Raw genomic sequence first — 12,965 nt, 5'->3', positions numbered from 1 at the left:
CCAGCCCTAAAATTATCGCACCGCAAAATCTACACCGAAACATCTCCGCACCGAAACATCCCAGCCCTAAAATTATCGCACCGCAAAATCTACACCGAAACATCTCCGCACCGAAACATCCCAGCCCTAAAATTATCGCACCGCAAAATCTACACCGAAACATCCCAGCCCTAAAATTATCGCACCGCAAAATCTACACCGAAACATCTCCGCACCGAAACATCCCAGCCCTAAAATTATCGCACCGCAAAATCTACACCGAAACATCTCCGCACCGAAACATCCCAGCCCTAAAATTATCGCACCGCAAAATCTACACCGAAACATCTCCGCACCGAAACATCCCAGCCCTAAAATTATCGCACCGCAAAATCTACACCGAAACATCTCCGCACCAAAACATCCCAGCCCTAAAATAATCGCACCGCAAAATCTACACCGAAACATCTCCGCACCGAAACATCCCAGCCCTAAAATTATCGCACCGCAAAATCTACACCGAAACATCTCCGCACCGAAACATCCCAGCCCTAAAATTTATTATCGCACCGAAAAATCTACACCGAAGCATCTCCGCACCGAAACATCTACACCGATACATCTCCGCACCGCAAAATCTACACCGAAACATCTCCGCACCGAAACATCCCAGCCCTAAAATTATCGCACCGCAAAATCTACACCGAAACATCTCCGCACCGAAACATCCCAGCCCTAAAATTATCGCACCGCAAAATCTACACCGAAACATCTCCGCACCGAAACATCTACACTGAAACTTCCCAGCACCGTAACCTCCGTAACCCATGTTTGATCAAAACTGTGTATGAAGTTTTTTTTGTAAAAGACTATTTGACAGCTGACCCGTTCCTAATAATTTCCCCTTAAATCGATTGAATGACCCACATTTGGTCCTTAATGGATTTCTTCGTTAACAATTTTGACAAGGACCAATTAATTTTAACGATAATTATGGGTTTTCCGGAAATAACTATCGAAGGATGTTTATTTCCATCTTCTTTTAGGAGCACCTTCCGAAATTACGGAAAGGAAATCACCATCGCGTGTTAAACATTCACTTCATATCATATCAAACCCTTTAATCGTAAATTCAATACAACAAAGAGATATAAAAATGTACTTTTTCAAGGCGCGTAATCTTATTAATGATCGTAACAACTATACGAGGAAACTTCGCGGGTTTATTTTCCAACGAGAAACTCGTAAAGAAATTAAGAAGAGAATTTCAAAATCAACCCAGGGGGCTTTCGCTTTTTTAATTTGAATGTAAACTCACGATGCGAAAAACGGGGTTTAGACTTTCACTCGAATCGGCAATGACGCATGCCTCTTTTAAAGAATTTTGACATTGTGATTGATCTTTTAAGTTATTACCGTTTGGCGTAACCTTGGCCAATTGCTAGTTTCGTTTCCCTCCCTTCCTGATTCAATTAAAAATCATAGCGCTTATGATTAATTAAGATAATTATTATCATTTGATAAAAAATATTCCACGTACGAACAAAATCATTTTCATTCAAAAATATATTTAATTGATAATTATATTATATATAATATATGAATATAAAATAAATATATATAATATATATATATATATATGTATATATATGTATATGTATATGTATATATATGTATATATATGTATATGAATATATATTTATATGTATATGTTTATATGTATATGTATATATGTATATGTATATGTATATGTATATATATGTATATGTATATGTATATGTATATATATATGTATATGTATATATATGTATATATATATATATATTATATATATATACATATATATACATATACATATATATTCTTACATATACATATATATACATAAAATTAATTAATGGCATTAAATAAATAATAAACTTTTTTCTGTATATTTTCAAGTTTATCTAAATTGGTCTCACACGTACTACTGTAAACTACGGAGCAATAAGTGAGAGAAGGCTTAATTAAAGATTTATATGGAGTTTTCAATTGTCTCGAGATTTTATAAGCGGCGCCTAAAAGTGTTTTGGCTTTTGTAATTATGTGACTTATATGAGATGAGAATAACAGTTTACTCTAACTATATTTTGGGTGTTTAGTAATTTGTCATGTAATTTATAATTTCCGTAACTTTGATTAATTTTACACGTAAAGGAGATTACAATTGTTTTGTTCGATTTGGGTACATTTGTTCGAATTTCATTCATCCGAACGGTGGTACAAATGTCCGAATGATCATTTGTCCGAATGCCGGAAAACAGGATCGTATGTCCGAAAACGTATTTCATTTGCCCGAAAACTTTATCACAACTTTTGTTGGTGATTAAGTCGTTCAATTTATGTTAACTTTACTGGCGAATTTCATTTGTTCGAATAATCGTTTGTCCGTTTTTTCGAACATTAGGAATTGGTTGTTTTTTTTTAAATATTGTTAATATAAGAAAATAGTAACATTAACGTGAACCTAACCTAACCTAACCTAACCTAACCTAAAATATCCACAACATTCAACGCAATTCCCACTTACTATATCGGCCAAAGGAGAAATGGACATAATAGGATAAAATGATTAGACATTATGATAAAAATCCGGACAAAAAAAAACAGCAATAAGAAATACTAATTTAGCGACAGAATTCGGACAAGTGATGCTACCGATTCGGACGAATGAATCAAACAAGTTGTCCAATTCGAACAATTGAAAAATTTGTTATTTCGGCGGTTCGGACGAATTAAATTCTAACATTTGTTCCACCGTTCGGACGATTGAAATTCGAACAAATGTACCTACTCCGTTTAGTCATTGTTAATCGGAATGTTGTATTCTCACACCATTCATTTAAAATGTAGAGGTCGTTTTGCAGTGATTTGCAGTCGTCATATGAATTGATTTCTTTACAGAGTTTGTGATCGTCTGCCATGCAGTTGAAACAATTTATAACTTTTAATCATGTGAGCGATGTCCAATATATATATGTTAAAGAGTATAGAGGGCCCATCGAAGATCCTTGGGGCATTCCGCACGACATGTGATAGGACACTTTAGTAATTACCCCGTTTACTTTGACAAAGTTTGAACGACCCGTGAGGTAGTTCATTACCCATTGTAATAATAAACCGTGGTACGTTAGTTTACGCGATAATCTTGGGTGAAATGCACACGATCAAATGCCTTCGACAGGTCGACATAAATTGTGTCGACCTGACCGCGGTTGGAGACAATGGGTTCAACGTAGTTTGTGAAGCACGTTAGGTTGGTTGCGTTTCGGGCAGATATAGTTTAAACCATTCATATAAGTGTTTGTTCATCACGTAGTCAAAAACCATCTCAAGATAATTTAATACGGTGATAGTTCGATAATTTTGTGGATCACCTTGGAACCCTTTTTTGAAGATCGGTGAAATGACACCAATTTTCCAGGTAGAGGGAAATTAAGTTCCATTTTGAATCGAGAGATTGAAGATGTACATGAGCAGCTTGATTAAACTAGCGCTACATCCTTTAATGTCAAAGTTTGGAATTCCTTCGAAAATCGAAACCTGTGACGGTGGTGGGTTTAAGTTTCTTAAAGGAGAACTGTCACCAAAACCAAAATTTACGAGGTTTTTATAAAGAAAGATAGAAAATATATTAATAATTATGTCCCTGAAATTTTATAGTTATTGGAAAAGTATTTAAAAGGTTACGCTACTTTTTCCGCAATCTACATCAAACGGCTCCAAACATTTCAGAAATCGCGGTTGAACCTACGTGCAGCGCCAAAAGAATGAAGCGGCAAAAATTTGAAAAAGGGCGGCGTGTAAGGCGTATTAAAAACACGATTAACTACAATCTACCTATATAACTAGGTTAAAAATCCCAGGAGAATGTCGTAGCGGACGACAGTTCCGACCGAAAAACGATTAAACCGGGGAAAAAATATTTCGTTTACGAGATGGCGCTGCGGGTAGGTTTAGCCAAGCGGTTCTGAGATTCTCGAGTCGGGGGGATAAAACACGAAATTTGGTTGCTTATAATAAATCAAATACCCATTTTCGAACGTCCTCTATCCATTTAAATGGTTTTTAACCAATTTTGGATGGCGTTTTTAACATTATCCTCATACGTGATTCTTATATTTGACAAGTTATGATCATGGACCTCTGGAAAGGAGCCTAGTGTGTCAACGTTTGGATAACTATGATCCTGGGCCAAATTAGAAAAACCAGTGGCGAATTCTTCAGCTATTTGAGAAAGCGATCGACTCTTATTAAATTTAGATGATGTCTCGAGGTTTTCCGTTTCTTGTTTACATACGACCAGAAAGGTTTACTATCCTGGCCAATGGAATCCGCAATGCTTTCCTCGTACGCGGCGTTGTCTCAGTGTGGTCATGAGGCACTTCGTTTCTGATCGTTGTTTGGAGTACCTTTCTTTATTAATTGTGGTTGAGAGAACGTTTAGTCTTCAAAGCTTTTTTTGAGTTCTAGGGAAAACCAATCGGGAAAGTAAATATTATTTTTCCGTTTGCTTGTAGAGGCTTTTGTAGTTTTAATGGGAATGTTAAGGTCGATGGCTTCTTTTAGATATAAGGTGAGGGACGCAACCGCGTCGTTTACTTCGGGTTCTTCGTACAGTGGCATCCAGTCGAATTGTTCTACGTGTTTATACAGTGAGGCCCTTAATGGGTCAGAGTGTGCAATAACTGGTGGCTTTACCGGGGAGTCGGGGTCCGGCTCTTGTAACCCATAAGGGTGGTGGCGCACTGGGAGATGTTAGCTCTGGTCAAATGGTCCTATCTCCACCTCCGAGTTCGGTCAGGTTTGGGCTGGATACTGAGCTTCGGCTCAGGCTAACGGAGAGGGTTCCGACAAACTGGCCGCCTCGACGGATTGGGTAGCCTGCTGTGAGGCGGCAGGCCTCCGTATGAAGGCACGGTGGCCCTGTTTGCCGGCTTTTTGGGGCACACCGGGATCTCCGGTGCCAGCTGTGCCGGGCTATTTGGGCTGCTGCGCGCTCGTCGTTCCCCCTTAGGAGCTCTCTCCAAAGGGTTTGACTCTTTACCTACGTAGGTAGGGTGTCGGCTGGAGCTGCTACAACATCCGCTCTTAATCCCACTGCTGTGTGCGAAGTGGGAAATGGTCGCCCCATTGCTGCACCTTCTTCTGGGTTGAGTGGCTTGCGTCGAGGGTGAGACCATCAGTAGTAGGGTCTACCCATGCTGAATTTGTCACCGGTCCGGGCTTGTGGACGCTGGCGTAGGGCATTCTGATGAGCCCACCGGTGTAGTAGGCTTTTCGATTCGCTTGGAGCACCGGTTTGTAAATTCTGACCACATGTTTATACAGTGAGAAGTAAAATTATAAAACGTACGTTTTTGGTCCAAACAGATATCCTAACAAACATAATACGTTTCGCAAAAGGCCGGGTGTACATTATCTTCCTTAACTAAAGGAAAATGCGTTTTTATGACGGCTTTATTTTTTTTCATAAAGCATGAGAAGATTTCCTTGGCGATTACAAATATGCTTTATTTGCGATAAGCCGAGAAATAGGGAGAAGTCGAAAATGTGTTCAGATTTGGCTTTTGAAAGTGTTCCCATTCGACGCCCGGTATAAATATTTATATATATAAATTATATATTTATATATATATATAAATTATATATTTATATATAAAAATAAATTATATATTTATATATATATACAAATTATATATTTATATATATATAAATTATATATATATAAATTATATATATAAATTATATATATATATATAAATATATATATATATGTATATGCATATTATCAGTTACTTAACTAATAGACTAATTGATATTACTTATTTAATAAATTAATTTTCTGAACTTATGGTTCCTTTATATTTTGAAGGAAATGAAGTATTAGATAATATAGAATTAATGTAGTTATGATACATTTATTTTGGAAAAAACTAAAATTTATTTTTTAATGATAGTCCACAATAAATCAGTTCCTGCATCAAGAAAGAGTGAAAATAGACTCGACCCGAATGGATGGGCGGATTTCCAGGAAGATGTAGTAGAATTACGGGTGACCCCGAGAGAAACATACGAGTAGAAAGGGGATCTCACAAGGAGAGTATCCGAGGTGTTTATTGCCGTTTTTGTTCAAAGTCGGGCGTATATGAGATATGAAATTTCCAAAAGGAGAAGTTGCACTACCCATTCGATTTGACATGGCAACCGAAAATATTTTGACCACTTAAAACAAAAATAAGATATGTTTCTTATGTTACCCAAAAATTCTTACAATTTTACCCCAAAAATGTTCCAATTTACACAAACTTTATGAAATTTACCTAAATATAGTCCAAATTACCCATTTCGTGATTTTAAATTTAGAAAAAAAATTCGTAGGTAAAACCGAGAAAATCCCATGCTTTTTTAAATGGAGATTTTTTTGTTTTAAGTGGTGAAAAACATTTTCGTTTGCCATGGCAAATTGAATGGGTTGTGCAACGTCTCCTTTTGAGAAATTTCATATCTCATATAGGTCTACATTACGCCCAACTTTGAACCAAATTGGCAAAAAACACCTCGGGTACTCTCCTTTGTAAGTATAATAGACAGCTCTAGCACCCCAATAAAATGTACAAACGTGCGGTTCGGATACAGATTTCTGGTTATTCCCATTGTCAAAATTTTCGCGATTTAGACGTTACAATTGAAACAGAAGACAACGTTCATTCCTGGGTGTTGAAACTGTGTAATTCTTGCCGACTGCGAAGAAGGGACGATTAATCCCTTCGAAAGCATTTTGCCGCCTATAATTACCGTCAGTCAATTCTTATAGGGCATGTCCCACCAACCTTCGGATTTTAATAAGAACAATTATCGACTTGAAAACTTGCAGCTGCAGAGTTTCCTCTATAGACCACGCCTACCGTGTCAAAACAACGCGAGAGTGAGACCACTAGTAGTTATCCTTGCGGACGTGAGAAACTTATGAAGTGCTGGATTTTCGTCTGCTAAATAGACCCTTTTTGAATTATCACCCGCTTATAATAAAGTAGTTTATGAGCTTCACACGTTGTCCGCTACCTGGCTATTCCCGCGATCGACTATGGCGACACCAACATATAGTGTAATTTCTTGATTCCCTGTATATTAACATTTATGAGTCATAGCATCGAGTCCCTTTCGATTCTGAGCTCACGCAATAATCATGGTCACGAATTAAAAATTTGTCAAAGGGTCACGCAACTGCTGTACAATTAAACAACAGCACTTGACATAAAATAATACAATGAAGCCGCGCGTACTTGGGTTGCCTGTAAATATCTTTATCAGAAGTTAATAATTATGTTTCGCATAAGTGTGTCCGTTACTTATCTGGCTGTTTATAGAATGACCCATAGAAATAGGAAACGTATATAAAGGTCTAGATAAAATATTTCAAAGGGAGTGAATACGGAGGTGACAGCTAGCAGAAACGCGTAATTTCTGCAGGCTATCCTTATAAGGCGCTATCTATCGGTAAGAAAGCTCGTGCTATCGTCGCGAGAGCCATTGTCTCCTGCTAAAAAAATATACTAAAAGTCACCAACAGATGGTGTCGAAAGACTAGGGCCTGCGGAAAGGTCAAACACTTAGTACTAAAATGCTAAGAGAGCTCGCGCTCTTGGTCACGTGCCTTCCTCGGTGTCTGCTAGGTGTCAATTCCGTATTTTATGTTAGGCTTAGACGCCCCGAAATTTATCTAGACCTTTATATACATTTCTTATATTTATGGAATGACCACACATTTTTGGTGGGTTTCAAAACTAAGTCATTACGTGTTAATCTTGGCGTCGGAAACGACTAAGTTGCGTATTTTCCTCGCTAGAAGCGCATATCGTGTTAGCTATAATTTCAATGTTCTAAAATATACGTCACTTCACACTATCAGTAATTATTTCGCCAAACTCGATACTTACGCAACATAATTATGTAAATTTACCTTTACATGATTGAATCCGAAATATTACAAATCTTCAAGTTCCATTCAACAAAGCGTTATCTAACTAAGCAATTACCCTTATCTCGATCAAACCCTCCGATAAGTGGATATAATAATCGATGAACACTCAAAGTAATTCCAAACCGCTGTACATAAAGCGCCACGTAGTGGCCACCGCGAGAAACTAAGCGCGTGTTTGTTGTTCCAATTGTCCGTTTAGCAGACGGAATTCCCGCGGGTTATCAACTCGCGTTGCACAAAACGACGTGGCTAAAAAGTATAATTGAAGGCTGGTTCTGCATTTCGAAATAAATAATTGATATCGAAAATTTAGCTAGAACACGTAATTTACCTTTCCGGTATGGAAATCGAGTAAAATTAAAAACCAGTTGTAACATCACTCGTTGTCCTAAAGTGTGGGTCGCTCGAAGCTACCCTCATCCCTACGTCGACCCCGTTTTGGGCATAAACACTTCCATTAACAGACAATTACTTACAAAAATTGTGACACACACTTTTTAAACATTTTTTTAAAAAAAACCACATATTTTTTTAAAGTATAAAATTCAACGAGAACCAATATAAATTAAACCCTTAAACCCAATTCGAAATTTAAGGAATAAAACTATTTAAAATACTGGTAATAAAAAAAGTGAAATAAATCAAACATACGTGATCTAGTGATGACAATATCTGGGATGGAGCGGAAACTCATTTCACTCGGAAACGAACACCGCGAGAGACTTTAAGCGCGCCGCGCTTTGGAGAAAATAAAACCAGATCTGACCATATTATTGGCTTTAAGAAATGAGAGTTAAAAAAGTGAACGTGGAAATATATTTCAAAAAAATGCGCACGCGTACTTATACAAACACAACAAAAACCGGTTAGAACGAAAACGTTATTAACTGTTTCAAAGTTTTCCTCATTTCGTAAATTTATAACGCCTGCTATTTTTTATATATATATATTTGGCAAATATCTCCGCCGTATGACGCATTAATTTTGGTTTCGCGTTGGGCTTTTCTCTTTAACGTTCAATTTCGTCTCGAGTAACCCACATATTAGCGAAAGGTACCTCCGTTTTCCCGTATTTTCCAAGGTTGAGAATTCTGAAAAATAAAAACTATCGTCCTCGCTAGTACGTTGATGGCGAAAAAAGCAAAGTTCACGGTAAATAAAGACGTGTTCTTTCTATTTTTGAGATTTTTACTACGGAGTGTCAATTTTTAGATCCAGTCCTAGACCTTTCAACCGACACACCTCTTGGCGCGCCTTTCTCGTTAAAAGTTTTATTCCCCCCTTTTTTAAATTTAGCGCCATTAAAATGTTTCGAATTTTTCACTCTTTTCAATGCTACGAACGCTACGAAAAAAAATCTATAAATTGATTAAAATTCGTTTCATTTTATGATTTATTAATAGTGTTGAAAATTGAAAATCTGTATTAATTAATTATTTATTTATCAGAGTAATTGTTATTTTTATGTAATCGAAAAAATAATAATTAAGCAAAGTCGCCATTTTTAACCTTAGATGGCGCCAGAGATCCCAAAGCGCGCATTTTTCGTTGTTTCTTTCGATAAAACTCCGCTCGTTCGTCGCTAGAGAGATACGTAATAACAAGATGGGCAAGACTTTTTAAGGATACATTTTATCTTTGATATGTTTTATCAAAAGTTTATAATTTAACACTTTCTGGAGAAGTATCAATTTTCCTTTATTGCTAACGTTGTTCTTTTCAAACATGTAAGACTCTCGGATTTTCCGAAAAATGTTTTAGAACGAAAAATAGTGCGGGCAAAATACATCATATTCTTATACTATTACACTAGAAAATATGGTTTATGAATAATATTCTTAACAATGCGCGGTGTAATTTTACATATTACATCGTTAGGCGGAGTAGTACACGCAGTAAATTTTGAGCCGTGATGCGGTGTACACATCCGCGGTTTGGCGGGAAATTTGCGTCCATTGGCATCGAGCTGGCGAAGGTACGTGTTTCTTTTAAAGATTAAGATTCATGTGTAAACGTTTCTTAGGCTATGTTTTCGCGCAATATTAGCATAAATAAACAAGGTAATTAATCTAAAACTTAATCTCCATTGAAATCGTTCATAAATCATTTTTCATAATAACTTTTGTTTTAGAATCTTCCAGAGTTTCGTTTGACGCAAAAATCGAAAATAATGTAATCTTGATTTTTGATTGAAAAAAGTATACCTTTATAAAATTTAATGTGAGCGTAATATTTCCCATATTTTTAGCATAATCGGTTAAACCCCTACTGATTTTTTTTTAATATTTTCGCAGCAACAAGAAATATATTTATTTGGTCATTTCAATCAATTTACGAGCAGATTCGAAAAGATTTTGAATTTTCTTTTCTTATCTGTCTTACGTTGTTATGACTTTTTTTTTATATAAAACTTGCGTTTTTCTATATTTAACCCTAAGAACCTCCTTTAGATTGCTAATTTAGTCCTATGATTATCCTATATTGTTTGGTATTTAGTCCTATGATTATCCTATATTGTTTGGTATTTAGTCCTATAATTATCCTATATTTTTATGGTAATTTAGTTCTATGATTATCCTGTATTTTTAGTAATTTATTCCTTTAATTATAATATATTTTTGGTAATTTAATACTATAATAATCCTATACTGTTTGGTAATTTAATACTATAATTTACCTATATTTTTGGTAATCTAGTCATATAATAATCCCATATTTTTTGGTAATTTAATACTATAATTTACCTATATTTTTGGTAATCTAGTCATATAATAATCCTATATTTTTGGTAATTTAATACTATAATTTACCTATATTTTTGGTAATTTAATACTATAATTTACCTATATTTTTGGTAATCTAGTCATATAATAATCCTATATTTTTTGGTAATCTAGTCATATAATTATCCTATATTTTTTGGTAATCTAGTCATATAATTATCCTATATTTTTTGGTAATCTAGTCATATAATAATCCTATATTTTTTGGTAATCTAGTCATATAATAATTCTATATTTTTTTGGTAATCTAATCATATAATAATCCTATATTTTTTGGTAATTTAGTTTTATAATAATCGTATATATTTTAGGTATACACCGATATATCGGCCTATTATTCTAATATCGGTATCGGCCAATATCGGCTTAAGCGAAGCCGATATTGGCCGATAACGGTATTAGAAAAATAATTTCAGAAAAACATTTAAAAATAAGAAAATTCTCGATTAACTAACTAATGATAATATTTTATTCCTTTTGCTGCGCCACGTACGCCAGACTTCAGAAGCTAGATAAGACATTTTTGTAGACAGGGTCTAAATAAATAAAAAAGTACGATATTCGATTTGTGATAGAAAATATGTATCAAGTAAAATATTCGGATATGCTCTTGCAAACTTTTTTCATGAAAAATTAGAATAAAATGGTATGACAGTGTACCGAACCGTCTTTTACAATGAATTTATCATATACACTACTGTTATGATAGATTAATTTTTAATATCGTCCGATATTACCGCCGATATTATTGTCCACGAATAGCTGATATATCGGTGATATTGGTGATTTAATCCTATAATTATACTATATTTTTTGGTAATTTAGTTCTATAATAATCCTATAATATTTGGTAATTTAGTTCTATAATAATCCTATATTTGTTGGTAATTTAATCCTACAATTGTCCTATATTTTTGGTAATTTATAGTCCTATAATTATCCTATATTGTTTGGTAATTTGTAGTCCTATAACTATCCTATAAATTTTGGTATTTATAGTTCTATAATTTACCTATAATTTTGGTATATTTAGTCCTATATTTATCCTATAATTTTTGAAATTTTAGTCCTATAATTATCTTATATTTTTGGTAATATAGTCATATATTTTATATATTTTTGGTAATTTAGTCCTATAATTGTCCTATCATTTATGGTAGTTTAGTAATTAACCTTTAATTCCTATAGATTTTTTAGGGCTATTGGCTAAGATCATTGGGATTACGATGGTGAATCAAGAAGATAAACCAGAGTAATAAGCAGAAAACAAAATGTGTAGGCTTGTATAATAATTGAGTAATAACTATCAGAAAAGATGAAACTTAGTACTCGATTTTCTCCCATTGCTACAAAACCGAAATATCTACTTTCGAAACACTGCCGCAGAGGGCGCCACAATATGTACGGAATATTGATTCCAGATTGGAAAATTACTGAAATTAAGCTATATAGTGTAAAGAGTATTGTAAATGATATATCGTGGGATGAAAGCAACAGCAAGCACATGATAGGATATTTACATAGTTTATTTACAATCTAAAGATAACCGAGTACAATGAATGTCGGGGCAAAACTGCATGTCAGTCAACACGGACTATTGGTTTATATACATTGCGATAAAACATAACTGATTTACATGTGATAAAAAATACGTGATCGCTCGTCTTTTCTTATCTTGCCAACCGCGATATAACATCTTCCTCCCGGTTAAAGATTCGAGCGGCCTCACAGGATCAATCGCTGAGGTTTTTGTTTGATTCTGGATGAACGTCTTGGAACCGTCTGACTAGGTGTCTCTGAAGCCGTGGCCGGTTTATTAGGGTTAGTCAACTGAGAATGATCTTCGAGTGAAGTTTGACCGGGCTTGACCATGGGGCTGTTTCTAGCAACTTGTTCGTTGGTATGACAATCTTCCCTTGAGGTATTCTTTGCGGAGGCGTTGGTTCGTGGTCGAATCTGATCTACGTGACGTCGCATCGTACCGATTGGCGTAGAAACGGAAAGCATCGTGTTTCCAATCTTTGATGACACTAAACCTTCATACCATTTGGGACCCTTGCCGTAGTTCCTGATCCAAACTGAATCTCCTTGGCTGAAGGTAGAGTTCACGGCCAAGTCTTTTGTGTCATTCACACTTCGACGTTGTGTGCCAGGTTTTAGAAGGTCGAATGTGCTTCTTA

General features: G+C 35.3%; 1 protein-coding gene across 2 annotated transcripts in view; it reads right to left on the bottom strand.

Annotated features, from left to right (window-relative positions):
* Nucleotides 1-12,965, bottom strand: part of Mctp (multiple C2 domain and transmembrane region protein) — a 148,314-nt gene that overhangs the window by 72,735 nt on the left and 62,614 nt on the right. The window contains exon 1 of one of the 2 annotated variants that reach the window (XM_090164248.1): nucleotides 8,654-8,717. The exons of the other annotated variant lie outside the window; for it this stretch is intronic. Coding sequence (XP_090020374.1) covers nucleotides 8,654-8,696 — 43 coding nt within the window. The 5' untranslated portion in view covers nucleotides 8,697-8,717. Of the gene's footprint in view, nucleotides 1-8,653; nucleotides 8,718-12,965 lie in introns of those variants that run through there. 2 annotated transcript variants of the gene reach the window in all.

The sequence above is a fragment of the Leiobunum rupestre genome, chromosome 11 (assembly GCF_980474605.1).
Source record: "Leiobunum rupestre chromosome 11, qqLeiRupe1.1.hap1, whole genome shotgun sequence".
Classification (NCBI taxonomy): domain Eukaryota; kingdom Metazoa; phylum Arthropoda; class Arachnida; order Opiliones; family Sclerosomatidae; genus Leiobunum; species Leiobunum rupestre.
Note: the sequence above shows the minus strand (reverse complement) of the source record. Positions and strands in the feature narration are given on the sequence as shown.